General features: G+C 41.4%; 1 protein-coding gene across 2 annotated transcripts in view; it reads left to right on the forward strand.

The window, feature by feature from the left end:
* The first annotated feature begins 4,419 nt into the window (after positions 1-4,419).
* The window catches only part of NEDD4 (NEDD4 E3 ubiquitin protein ligase), a 51,399-nt gene continuing 41,245 nt past the window's right edge, over positions 4,420-14,573 (forward strand). For both annotated transcript variants that reach the window (XM_053462935.1, XM_053462937.1), the window contains exons 1-3: positions 4,420-4,548; positions 10,992-11,065; positions 13,140-13,218. In XM_053462935.1, the coding sequence (XP_053318910.1) occupies positions 4,507-4,548; positions 10,992-11,065; positions 13,140-13,218 (195 nt within the window). In that variant the 5' untranslated portion in view covers positions 4,420-4,506. The remainder of the gene's footprint in view (positions 4,549-10,991; positions 11,066-13,139; positions 13,219-14,573) is intronic.

Below are 14,573 nucleotides of genomic sequence, written 5' to 3' on the forward strand. Positions count from 1 at the left end.
GCAAGCATAGTTATTCACAGGTTATTTCCTTTTTTTTATGTTTACTAATTCCGCTAAATTGTTGTTAAATATGTTTATTTTGGACTTTTTTTTCTTATTTGTGTGTTATTTTATTATTTTTATTTTTTATTTTACTGTTCCGGTGTTTAGATGACCCTTTATCATGATATAGCATCATGAAATGATCGTTTCCCCCCCCCCAAAAAAGCTGCAATACTCAAACCTTTGGACTATGAAAGGAAGATTGATGTATGCGTTGCATATCGACTTAACGTAATGTGCATTATATATCGTACAGAAATCCCCTTTCGCGTTTTCATATATTGCAAAAAATAAAAAGACAGATTACTCCCTCGTTTTGTTGTCTCTCGTACGGCTGAAACTACGGTAGTTTAAAATTGCGGTAGGGTTTCAGTTTTCCTTTTTTTTTTATTGGAAAATGCTCAAAACTTGTTTTTTTTAAATGTTTTCAAAAACAATAAAATATTTTATATGAAAATGTGGCTTTACTTTGTTTTACCGTACCGCTTGACATAATGTTTGAAATTTGTGTCAATGGCATAATATAGCTGGCCGCGCATACCCCTCGAGTATCCCGTTTTGCGTGAAACAGTCTTGATTTTTTTGGCATTGTTGCACCGAGGTGCTTTTGCAGCCGGTGAGGATCCTGGGTTGATTTGATTAGGGAGGTCAAAGGATCTTCCGTGACTGGCCACCTTGTTAATGATTGAATCAGAGAGCCATGATATGATGTCATATCTTAGTGTTTTGCTTCGATATGTCTTGAGGTGGCAGGTTGGGCATCTGAAATGATGGGGTGGGTGTCTAATTGCCAACCAAATTGAATGTCTATGGAATAGTATTAATTATACTATTAGTGGCCTCACATGAGTGGGTTATGGGATTGTTAGGCTAATTAGGCTAAAAAGGAAATATTTTCCTTGAGTTTTAAAGGCTCGGGCAAGCCAACCTGTGATGTTTTAGTCCACCAACTTTCATGATGCTTGGCTAACATTTTGGCAAAATGATACATATTATACACAGCCATCTCTTTGCAAGAGAAAGCTCACTGGGCTTGGCCCTTCATAATAGTGAAGACAGGGGCTTGAAATGTTGAGCTTTTGCTTTAGTGAATACATCTGTAAGACAGCGTGACAAGGACTTGGTATTTAGTAAAGAGCAGTGCTACAGCACAATGTATAGCTAATATACAAAGGTCCAAACCCTGCTTGTATTATATTGTCAGATAGATTGGTGTTGGAGAACATTTCTATATAACATATAGAGTCATATAATTATTATATTTAAAGCCTATGAGAAAGAGCTTGTAACATATAAGGCTTTTTGTATCTTCTTCCCCTGCCCAATTTCAGTCCTGTTTATGGATTCAATAAATGTTTCTAGTTCTTGCTTTGAATTACTTACCTGGACGACCTGAAAGCAGCCAAACATCCAGACTTGAAACAGCTATCTCCAGAAGTGCACCCGGTACTCTAGATGAGGTCTGACCAGAGATCTGTATAGAGGTAGAAGCACCTCCCTCTTCTTGCCACTAATGCCTCCAGCTATAAACCCTAGCATCGTGCTTGCTGATTCCGATTCTCTGTCTCAAGTGCTTTTTTACGTTTCTGACTTCTGTGTCTCAAGTGCTTTTTTTACGTTTATCAACATTAAACTGCAACTGACACACACCATTCTTGTAATTACGTAAATATTTTCCATTTGACTTGTTCCACTCAGAAAGTCTACCTTGTTGCGTTCTTACTTTTGAGAACCTATGTAATGTATAAAGTACATACAGCTAGTATCCAAAGGTAAAAAAAACCCTGTTCATATAAATAAATATATATATATATATATATAATTTATTTTTTTAAGCTACAGAGCAGGCATGCTAATATGCTACAGACTGTTTAGTTTTGCCGCCATCAGTCTTTTGTGACCTGTACACCAGGGTCATTTCGCAGACAGTAATGACATGAATGGAAATACAGAAATCCAACAAATGCCAGGAAACCCAGTGATTTTTTGTTGCTTACGCGCTTCCCTTCAGTGTCCCGAGCGAGGATGGTAATGCAAATAGATCCAGGAAATTCAGGTTGCTTCCCGTGCGCTCGCTTTGCTTACACACTACTTTCAAAACACCGAGAATGATGAAACGTGGGGTGGTAACCGAGAAGAATAGAATCTGAAGAACTGCCCATTTTCCCTGCTGTTCTTAGATGCAGGGTAGGTTCATGCCTAGTCCATATCCTTATTTAACATGTTTATTGATAATCGGGCTGTTTTCAATGTCTTACATCAATGCTGCAATGTATTGGTTGCTATGGTGATAAGACCATAAAAAAAAAACCAAAAAAAAAAAAACTCTGCACCGGAATCACTCTTTATAAGCACAAATGTGTTGGAGTTTTTTTTAATTATTATTAGGCAATATAGTATTCATATTTGTTTATAGTAGAATAATTATAATTTTTTTCAAAATGCAATACTTTTTAACAGTAAATATGATTAAGTTGGATTATTTATTGTGGCTAAGTACAAAAACAACTATTTCTGGAAAATGAAAGGTCCTATTAAATAATAATAATAATGTACCCCGTGTGCTAAAAGGCCAGTCCAGGCCTGTACATGCATTACATGTACACAGACTAGGATGATTATCGTTTCCCAATTGATTTATTTCTCCCCTATTCTTGCTGCTGCCTGGTTTCCAGGAGGTAATACCCTCTCATGTTTCTACCAAGTATCTCAAAACAATTACACAGATTTACAAAGAAGAACCATAAGCTGAAGATCCTGCCAGTCCATTGCGCTGTGTAAAAATACAAATACATTCAAATGTTGGCCGGATCATCATCAGAAAGTTACATTTCTTACACAAATAAGGCTTATTTTGCTCGGCGTAAGAATAGACCGGAGCTAACCACCAAATTCTACTTTTTCTGCTTTGTTGGTGTGCATGGGGGTGCAATCTTGCTCTGTCTTGCTGGAGCAGCTTTTAGTGCATCGCCTGCAGTTATGAGAACAATAGATAATGGGTGACATCATCAGCGAAGAAGGTGAAACAGGACAGGGGAGAGGGAACTACCAAAAACAGGAATTTTAATTAATTTTAATTAAAAAATAGCTTAATAAGGTGTGATTTGTTTGATTGTTCAACTATAAGTGATTATTTTCAGCCACCCGGCAGATATTTTGTGTATGAAACAAAAAGCTTCAGTTTGTACTTATCTAATCTCCCTGCAATTGCAACCAGAAACGCTTGTTTACTCAACTTATTGAGTCATTAAGTAACTCTTATTACTATACTACTTATTAACCCCTGTATGGCCACCCAGGTCAACTCACACACTGCACTGCGCTAGCCATGGAACCTATTATTGTTTTATGAAGCGCCGTCATATTCCACGGCGTTGTACAATCAGTAAACAGGACATAACAAGTAGTATATAGCATAGCAATGTGACTTACAGCACAAGGGGTAAGGAGGGTCCTTAAACTCACAATCTTAAAGAGGAACTTACTACATTTCGGCTCTTGCGACACTCAGGAAGCATAACATCGGCGTAAGGCTCTGTGATTAAAGCTGCAGTTCCACCTAGTCTGCTATTTTAGTGAATCTGACTTAGGGAAACATGGCTGCTGGCATTTCTGGTTCATTGATAGCTTTCCAGTAATTGCCTAAACAACACAAAAGCAGCCGGTGATTGTTGTCGTCCGTTATCAGACGTGGAACTCTGCCTTTAGTGAATATACCCCACTGTGTTAAAAAAAATAAAGCTGGAGTGAGAAGAGTGGGGAAAAAGTTTCTCCCTTTTCAAAAACAGTGATTAATATTTTAAATGTCCCTATGAATGGCATTATGACATCATCAGGGGTACCCTGGGTGGGCTTCTCTGGCAGATCAGTGGTGGGGGGGAGTCACCTTAATGTACCTCTAGCAAATCTGTGAAAATTGGCCAGGACTCCTTCAGGGAGAATGGGATCTGACCCCCAGCGCTCAAGGGGTTAAATCACATCAATACTTTAAGGTGTTTGTTCCACTTAGAACTGTACAGCGCTACGGAACACGATAAGGACACACACTTTGGCATCGGCCAACTTATCTTTGTTTATTGTCTGTTTTAATCACATACAAGCAATAAACAAAAAACATTTTCAGTGACTGCTTTTGTGTCACGTGACAGTTAAGCATGTCCTTAAAAAAAACTATGAATGATGACGCAAAGATTCGCAATGATCAGTGCCAAGAATGCCAGCGTTCGTTGTGTTATTAGCCATCTCTGGCACCTTGTGGCCCGCAGGCTGAGGACATGGTCCCGCACCAGTGACTCACTGGCGTGTCATGGGGGGAAGCACGCGCAGGATGCGGGCTCGGCGCGTTACGCGTGCGTGCTCCGAGTCCTGGCCACGCGCTCGGGTGTTGTGGCCGCGCCAGGAATTGGTCGTAACAGATCGGAGGGGAAAAGTCGCGCAGAGCCCACATCACCCCGCGAGTGGCGGATGGCGTCTTCTTTGGAAGTGTTCGGCCTTCCAGCGGAGGAGGTAACGATAATTTAGTCCTGCGTCTCCCTTCGTTTCCATCAAGTCGGAGAGATGGGTTGTGTTCCCCTCACCCCCCCTCCTCCGCCTAGAGTGCATGCTTCGGGTGGGAGTTCGGGGTGTAACCCTGTGCTGTTCAGGAAGGCCCGCTGGCCGCCGGGTGACATTTCCCAGCGTCGTATTAAAGGACAGATACGCGTCGTTACCGACAAAGCCTGTCAGCTGCTGCCCACTCTGTGCGGGGCAGATTAGTGGTGCCTTCGCGGGGCATTGTGGGGATTGTAGTACCCATTAGTGTGCAATGATCACACATTCCAAAGTGCTTAGAGATGGCAGGGAGGGGGCTGCGCTCATTGTGTGGATACTATTGTAAGGATTATGGCTTCAGCACAAACCCGGACTTTTCCCATCATGACACTACAAGACAGCAGTGTGGGCAACTGGGCACGATGGGAAATGTATTGAAGAAGTAGACTTTCATCCTCTGGGAGGTGGCTGAGGATGATGGGAACTTTACGGTCCTCCAAAGTAGCTCTTTGTATACCGGTTTAGATGTTTTGCTAGGCAGATGGTGGTGGCGTAGTAGTAGCCGCACTGTACAGGCTACTGTAGTTGGGTGGCAGTCAGCAGGGTCACATTACATGACAACCCCCCCCCCCACCTCCTAAAGGAATATATTATAATGTGACATCTGTTGCTGGCCTTGCTTAATGTATAGATAACTGAACAAAGTACCCTGGGCCAGTGCGAGCCGTATTGCTGAAGAAAGTTGGCCTCCTGATACATTTTGTATCCTAAATACTGAAGCTATTTAGCCATATGTCAGTTCAGCCGTTGTCCCCTTTTCCACTCTCAGTCCTTAGAAAATTAGTTAATTTGACAGAACTTCTCCCAAAATGTATCGCTTTAGGTGTCCTGATTTCAGAAATACCTCATTTATATAGTATTTTTATACTTTCCATGCAGTTGTAGGGCACACATTATAAGGTGTATGCTATGGTTTCATTTTTTCTGTTTGGTTTGCAACAAAGAACCAAAAAATACCCACAAAATTCTATCTTTCTGTAAAGCAGACTGGATATTTCATCAGGAGCATTTGGAAGCTTTATGTAAGGGTTAAATCTCTCTTTTTCATTACCCAAAACCCATATTACCGGTATATAGATCGACCACAGAGGATGGACCTGCCGGGTGTTCCCTGGGAGAATCAGGGGTTTGGGCTCCTCAATCAGACCTTTCATGAACACCAGTGAAGAGTCGATCTGACATAAAGCTTTCTAAAACATGTAATTTGCAGCCCATCTCCATAATTTTGTATGTAGGCAAATATCTAGACACCAAATATAATGGGTGTAACTGCTTGCAAAGTAGCCCTGCTTGTCTCGCATAAAAGGAACACCTCTCCCTGGGCATGTTTGGTCTCCACCAAAAGAATAAAACCAGGAATTCTAAATATGTATGGAGGTTGAACCCTTCTACACAATATATCCTCCATATTTTATACTATGTGGTTGTCCCCTGGGTGACCCGTCTCAGAGCAGATGTCCTCCTACATTTGACAACACCTTAGGTCCCGCTCTGGTGATGTTATCTGCTGTATTAACACTTTGATAAGGCCAGATGATGAAAGAATATCCTGTATGCCCATGGATCAAAGGCTACACAATATATACACACTGAGCTTAGCCATTTGCTTGCCAGAGGCCTGGACAGGCCAACTCATGGCTTGGCATGACAGCTGCATCTCTAGATTATGGAAATACCCCACCTGCATATCTTTTTTCTGGACATTAAAGGGCACAAGATGGATATTGGATCAGGGTGCTTTGCTAGGGCTATGCTATATGTGAAGAAGCTTAGTAGTTCCCCAGGAGAACATGTTCCCATAAAATTATATACCGTATTGGCTCAATTATAGGCCGCTCCCGATTATAGGCCGCACCCTTAAAGTTTGGTGCTATTTGAAAGGAAAAATTATGTGTAAAGAAAAAATACACAAATACATAGATATTCCCCTCTGATATGCCACTCTGTCCCTGTGATAGGCTTTATGCCCCCCTGATAATGCCACTCTCCCTGCTCCCTAGACATGCCACTCTCCCCCTTCCTAGACTTACCAATGCACTCCCAGACTCCCTGGTGGTCAGCCGGTACATGTCTGTCTGTCATGTCTGTATTTTATATAGGACGTAAGAGGGTTAAAATATATTATTAGTTTATATATTAAAATATATTATTATTAGTTTATATATAATTGTCAGCGGTTCTGTTAAAACTAGTCAACATAAATATTTTATACTTTATACTGACAATCTTTGGTTAAACCTATATTATTGTGCGGCCTGATGTTTGTAAACATGGCTGGAAATATACCTTCCAAGATGATACAATGTGAGAGAGGTTATTTGTGATGGTAACCCTTCCACCCTACTTTGTTGACACAAGACCCTTCTATTGGCCTAATTAGTACTCATGATGTTAACTAACATACTGTACATTATGTAGGACTTGTCACTTGTTTGCAAAGACAGCTTGTGTTCAGAAGGATGTTTTGTAACTGTACTTGTGACTCAGTGCCCTCAGTGGCTGTCTTAGATGTATAGGTAAATTGCGATCAGGTTATTGTAGGTGCAAAAACCTGACATAAACTTTTACAGGCATGCCCCACTCCATAAAATTCTTTGCGTTTTGACGTGACATTGGAAGGCTTTATCACGCAATCTTCTATACATGCGCACAGTTAATGGAGTATCGATACTTATTGGAATGAGAAAACTTCTTTCTTCCTTTCCTAATCTGCATCAATGAGATCTAAAAAGATTGAAACAGCTGTTTGGTGGTGGAAAATCCAGGCTTGTGGACTTCCAACCCTATTCTGTGGTCAAAGTCTGTGTCTGCTATACGTATGTAAATAAGATCATGTTAACATGGGTAACAGATCATAAAGTAAAATGTGTTTTGTCCTAGCCATGACAATATTGGCATACGTGTGTTTTATTTTGCTTCATCTACTGAAATCGGGCGGCATTAGTATGTAAACTTCTTGGACATGCTCAGCAATCTTGTTGACGGGAAGGCTGAAGTAGCTGCTATTTGCATATATGCTAATTAAACATCAGTGTTTCTTTGGCACTTGTGAGCTTCGTAGCTCAGTTCTGGAGGCTATCACTGTTGGTGAGCCTCTGTCTACAGCTCCTTTCTTGGGGAAAACGACCCTATTCTTTCGGATTCCAGTAGCACCTCTAGACCAACTACAGTCCCTATATCTCCATCTTAATAGAAACGTCTAAAAGCTACCAACAGACAAAGTTCACTGCCTTGATGTTACTCTCTAGATCAGCAATGGCGAACCTATGGCACGCATGCCACAACGGGCACGCAAAGCCTTCAGTTGTGGCACCCGGCCAGGTTGCCGACTTTGGGGTGTGTGGGAGGAGAGAGAGGGGCGCCGAGGGGTCGCTCATGAAAAGGTTTTCAGCAACCGCTCGGCACCTTTTAAGCAGGGCCCTCGTTACCTATTGTTTCTGTATGCCATCTTGTTATATACTAATTGATATGTCCTGTCTACCCTTCGTACAGCGCTGGGGAATCTGATGGATAATAATAACTTGACTCCTCTCTCTTCTTGGAATGGAGAGAATTTCAGAACAGGAAGTTGGTGGTTCTGGTACCCTGAGGCGCATATCTTTGCTTCCATGAGGTTAAAGGCGAACTGTCACTATCAAAGGTTTTAGTTTAACTCCCTTTTGAAACCATGAGATATAACCATACCGCCTTTATAAATGGAAGTCTCGCCTTTACAATGAACGCGATTCTCCATTCGTGAGGAGCGAGTGCTGCTGATCGGTCAGAGACTGATCAGCAGCCTCAAAAATTTCTTGCAGAACATTCTAGTCTATTTATTTTGGATTATGGAGAGAGAAGTCATTTTATTAGTGTTATTAGTGTTGCCGGTGATTGCCTCATGTATGTCTTTCAATCAGTGAAGCATAAACCGCTTGCCTATTACACTGCCGGCTTCCTAGCAGGCTCCACGACTGGTTGTACTGCTCTTCCTTACTGGCAAAGGTCAGGATTGAACCCTGCAGGCATCTATCACTTAGGAGGCCAATATGAAGTGTATAATGTTTTGTTTTCACTTAATGTAACTAATCTCACCACTATACCCATGCTTTCCTCATTTAACAATGCTGCTCGTTTTGTTTCTGGGACATACTGCTCCCTTCCCTATGGGCATAGCTGTTAACATAGTCCTGTATGTATGGGCTACCCGTACATGCTACCTGCACCAGAAGCCCCTACAAATTTCCTCTTTGCCACCATTATTGTTTGGAGCATACAGATATTGTTATTCATAAGCATAAAAATTCTACAAATAATGTACACCTTATAGTATGTTCCCTATAAGTGCTGGGAAAGTATAGAAAACACCTGAATTCATAAACTTGGAGGGGATTTTATAAAAATATTTTTTTTTTCTAATTTTCGCTCGTTTTTACTAAATTCCTCATCCAAACTTTTCAGCTAATCATCTAACTATGGTATGAAAAGAAAGTTCTATCTCTCCTTGAAAAAAACAATATATGGTTTACATGGGTACGCTATTCACAGGAAAAGAGAATAATCGCTGAACCGACATAATGCAAAAATGGCAAAATTGCTCCGGGCTTTGAGGTCCCCAAACCCGCTGGGACTGAAGGGGTTAATCTAATATTTTAGCTCTTCTCGCAGCAATCTCACCGTGTGATCAACAGGGAGCATCATCAAGTAGCGTCACCTTGTCTGAACAGTGGCAAGGGGCTTATCGGAGACCCCAGCACAAACCCTACTATATCAGCAGCTTAGTTCAGCTGCCACCATAAATATAGGCAGGCAATAGGAATCTACCAGTGCAAGCTTTCCTATCCCGCTTTCCTATGCGCTATTTCTATCATTGTGTGGGTAATCGGAAATACTTCGAATCGACACACCCCGCCATCATGTATTGAAACGCAGCTGTCTTGGATAGAACTAGTTGACACTGACTAGAACTGCATTAGACTTAATGTAATCACCAACCTAACAAATGCGGCTGTAAACATGTTTATTCCTTAGACTAACATCAACCATTCATTAATTGTGAAAAGTGCTACGTCCTTATTATAAACCCATATCCCATCTCTGCGGACGTCTTTTTTTTCTTATTATATTAGCAATAAATTCTTTGCGTGTATCAGTCCAACCAAGAGATATATACATTGTCCCATTAAATTTGGCAATGTGTGTCTTTTGGTAAGGGGCTCTGATGGATACGGCATGGCAGCCATGCACAATGTGAAACGCGTGAAACTTGAGTCACAAATAATATCCATGTTATCGATCAACTGATCTGATCTGCAGCTTTTCAGGAGCCCCATTACCCCGTCTCGTATAAGGTGTGGAAAATGGTGGAGGATACATTTTATTTCTGTATATTGTTATGTTTTCTGCCAAAACTGTTACTGCACAACAATAAAATTACATTGTTTCTGGTGATGAAATGATATGAGTGTATATTACATTATATTATACTCAGATTCGTATGCAAGCACCTACAGTGAACACAATACAGCTAGAGTATCTTCTATCAAACATCTAAAGGGATACTTCAGGGCCCACGTAGCTCCCCCAAGGAGCAATGCATCATAACGCCATTTAATATGCTTATCATAGCTTAACCCCCCCCATAACTTACTGTTAGGAGAATCTGCAGCGCACCCCACACACACACACACACTGTTGTACAATTTTTCGCCAATCCCTGCTATCAAAGTGCTCCTACTTAAATCAATAGAAGCATATTGTGTGCAAGCCCCGGGTGGTCTCGTTAGACGAGAGCAGACTTGTCTCCCACACGTAAAGGAGGGGGGGGGGCGCAAATGCATAAGGGAGATTCTGATCAATCCCTTCATGCGTTTGCAAGGGGGGGGTTACTTGAAATGGGTCACTAAGCTATCGTGTGCATTGAAGTGCATGTGATGGCTGGTATGTAATGCCAGGTATGTTATCCATGTGTCACGGGTCATTCTACTTCACTGTATATGTACAATTTGCAGTCCTGGTAGTCTTCCACACCTTCGTATGAAAAAAAAAATAAAAATAAAAAAATCTAACATGCTGTCAATTTTTAATGGCCCCCGCTAACCTATAATTTAAAAAAATGTGTGTGTATATATATATATATATATTGCTGTAATAGGGAGTCGCATGACAACGCTATTCATTATAAAATACTATGATTAGCAATTGTATAATTACTGCTGTCACTATATGTTCCTGGCATTGAGAACCATGCTCGCTTCAACTCAAGATAGTTTGTCATCATAACAGGTTTAATATTTGACAGTATGGAATGGCCAGTCATGATGGCTAATAGTTATTTGAATGTAATCATTGAGTATAACGCAATTCTTTTCAAATATTTTCAGGAAAATACCCGTATTCTTCGTGTGCGAGTAATAGCAGGGATTGGACTGGCAAAGAAAGATCTTTTAGGAGCAAGGTAAGCATCGACTCTAATGCTCCTGCCGCTGTGCCCCAGTTGTGTATATATATATCTTATATTAGTCTTTTGGACCAATCTGTCTTGGTATTTTCATGTTTGTTATTAATGCATGCTACCTCCACAGTTATAACTTTCTTTCTGACCAGTAAAGCAGCAGTGTGGTCCTCTATCTCTTGGCTAGCTGTGTTAGACTGAAGGTAATTGCTCAGGTCCTCATGTTTCTGCTTGCTGACATCTTATCTGTGAGGATTGCCCCATCCCTCGGTTTCACGTGCTTCAAGTGCCCACCTTGTGGTCAACAGCACAGTTGCTAGTAAAAGGGGCCACTTTTCATGCAAATTACAGCACAGTAGCATGAAACAACATTAACACGCAATGTGGGCCTGAGGGGTCCTATTGTTTCCATCTTACACTCTATTAGTGGTTTGAGGGCCAATAAGAGTATCAAGTGTCACCCAGTCATTTTCCCTGGTGCTATACACGTGCATGGTCAAATATGAGATTTAACCTGCGGTGGGCAGTCTACTACCTGCGATAGCCCCAGCAAGCATTACTGCATATTAAGGTACTTCAACGTGCATGTTTTACTTGAAAGTGCTTACATCGATGTATCCTGAGCTCCAGCTCCACTTCTCGTTATTGCCAGTTTGGGGTGCTTGTTGCAGCCAATTTCTGTGCACAAAAGTTTTGTTTCCATGGGCTAGCGAGTGTTTGAGACCTGGAGGCAGAGCAGCGTGGTGTGCAATCAATGGGCCTGGAGCTAAGGGGCCAGAGACCCATGCAGAATCTTTGGAGAAGATTTTGAGGAATGCCTCTGTGCCTATGAATGCAAACAAAAAAAACACGTCTGTGGTAATAAAGTGTTACTATAATTGTTACCAACACTTTGCTCATGAAAGTAGAGTTGACAGTAGACTTTGCAGAAGAGTTGTCTTAAAAACTTTCGACTTCCCTGTACATTGAGATATTTGGCTAAATCAACAACATTTCTCCAGTCTTACACACTGAACAATTAATTACATAGAGCCAGCTCAACCATTCTTGCTGGAGAAACCTGCTGGTGCACTTCATAAGCTGATATGAGAGAGGTAAAACCACAACTCTCTTGTAAACTGTCCTGCCCACACTCATTTGAGTGTTTTCTGTTAACCGAGTTTACCATGTGGTAAAGCTGAAATGTAGATGTCCTGCATTATGTTTCCTACAGGTTTAAACCCTTTGTGGAAAAATGCAGTATGGAACTCTGAGACATTGACCTAAAGAGGCATACATCCAGTGACGTACTGGATGTATGCTGGTCCGACCTGGACTGGACCAGTCCAGATCAGACCAGCCCTTTGTGAACAATTTTGGACCAGCGCAGGCATGTAGGAATGCAGTGGGGGCCACGTAAGGTTAGATTACGTGACTCCGCAATTAAACACGAGGCTGCTCGCACTGTGCGCTGCCGCCAGCAATGCATGTGCGGGAGGGGGTAGTACAAGCGTATAAAGATTTGTGTGTGAGCCTGTATGTGTGTGTTTGTGAGCATGGATGTGTATGTGTAAGGGTTTCTGTGAGTGTAGTGGTTTCTTCCAGTATGAATGTGTACTTGCGCGTGTGAGCTCGGATGCGTGTGGGCATGAGGATTTCCCAATTGAAATGTTGTGTTGGGACCTTAAGAGAACTGTGCGTAAACACAGCTCAATGAACTGAAGTTACATTGTAAAGTGGGCCACAAAGTCCTTCACAATGATGTGGGAGAGTGATAGAAAACAATTACTTAAAGTTGTTGAATCATTAGTTGTACTTAGTTTTTCACACATGGCTTCTCCATTTTGGCTTTATTTTGTTGAATGAGGTTGTATTTATGTACTTTTTAGACCTGCTAAGGAACAGATGATTGTTATGTCCCTATATGTAAAACCATAGAATTGAAAGTGGATGTACTTTAATTTCCATACGACTGTAGGTCCTTCCATGTCTTAATTACTATTTCGTACCTCCAGCTCACCATCAGCGCTTGTTAAACATACCAGTTCTTTTTGTGACATCGTAGTAAGTGTATTTTCTACATTTTTTTTATTTCCAGTGATCCTTATGTAAAACTCACAGTATATGACCAAGCAAATGGTGTTCTGACCAGTGTGCAAACAAAGACTCTTAAAAAGGTAAGAGCATCCTGTTACAAAAACTGTGAAACTTGATCGCTCCCCCTCAGCTCATCGGAGTACAGATGCTGCTGTGGCTCCAGACCCTTCAGCATCAACTTCACATTTTCCAAAGTGAAGAATCATTTCTCAAGAACTGTGTAAGAACTCTGTAGCTCTAATCTTCTTGATACTGGAAAAAGTCCATATTGTACTAACTGCAGCACATTAATATAAGATATATATTTACATTTATACATTATTCTTTTTTATAGCACTGTTTACATTTATAAATATACCGTATTTGCAAATGCTCTGAAAAATATCCCTCGTCTTATATTTGAGGTCGTCTTCTAATCAGACCTTAAATAGAGGTCTGACTACAAGACTAAGATCCAGATCCCCCGCAGCGCTGCAGGGGACCTGGATCCTCCTCTCCAGCAGCCGGTTAAGGTCTGTGCGATGCACGCAGACAACCTCTGCTTCTGTGACGGAGTGCCGGCATTACATGACCTTCCGGTGCTCGTTTATAGAAGCCCTGGCGGAAGTGCCGGCAGCAGCAGAGGAGGTTGTCTGCGTGCATTGCACAGACTTTCACCTGCTGCCCCCACTACACACCAAGGAATCTGCAGCACAGGGAGAAGTCTAGGGAAGCACTGATAAGTCGGGGGAGGGTAAGAGTGGCATATGGGGGGTATAAGGGCTTTCTGGAGACAGAATGGCTTATAGGGGGTTAAAAGGCATATCAGGGAGGCAGAGTGGCATATAGGGGGCTAAAAAGGAATATCAGAGACGCAGAGTGGCATACAGGGAGTTAAAAGGAATATCAGCAATCCAGAGTGGCATATCTGAGGGGCAGAGTGGCATATAGGGGGTTAAAAGGCATATCTGGGGGGCAGAGTGGCAAAAAGGGGGCCAAGAGACACTTTTTGTGTTTCACGACTAGTCCCTACCTTCATGATGTTACATGTCAAGAAATAGTGGGCTTTAAAATGCTACAGTAACAATGTGTTAAAAAAGTCAGAAAATCCTATGAAAAAATGTAAATATAAACAGTACATCAGTTTACATTGTTAAAGAAATCTCACCCCTCCTTACTGGTACGCAGCCCATCCCGTCAGTAGTATAAAATATATATATAAAAAAAATGTTGGCGGCTGATATTTTTATCAGGTGTCTAACATGCAAGAAAATTACTGCTATCAGACATTGTGCCATAATGACTCCCCCACCTGTCAGATCCTTCCCAAATAAAACAAACATTTTTTCTAAATGTAGCTATGTATTTAAAATACTGCATTTGCTCGATTATAAGACGCCCCACCAAAATCTGAATATTAAGTTAGGAAAAAAAGAAAAACCCTGAATATAAGATG

This window comes from Spea bombifrons, chromosome 4 (assembly GCF_027358695.1).
Source record: "Spea bombifrons isolate aSpeBom1 chromosome 4, aSpeBom1.2.pri, whole genome shotgun sequence".
NCBI classification, from domain to species: Eukaryota; Metazoa; Chordata; class Amphibia; order Anura; family Pelobatidae; genus Spea; species Spea bombifrons.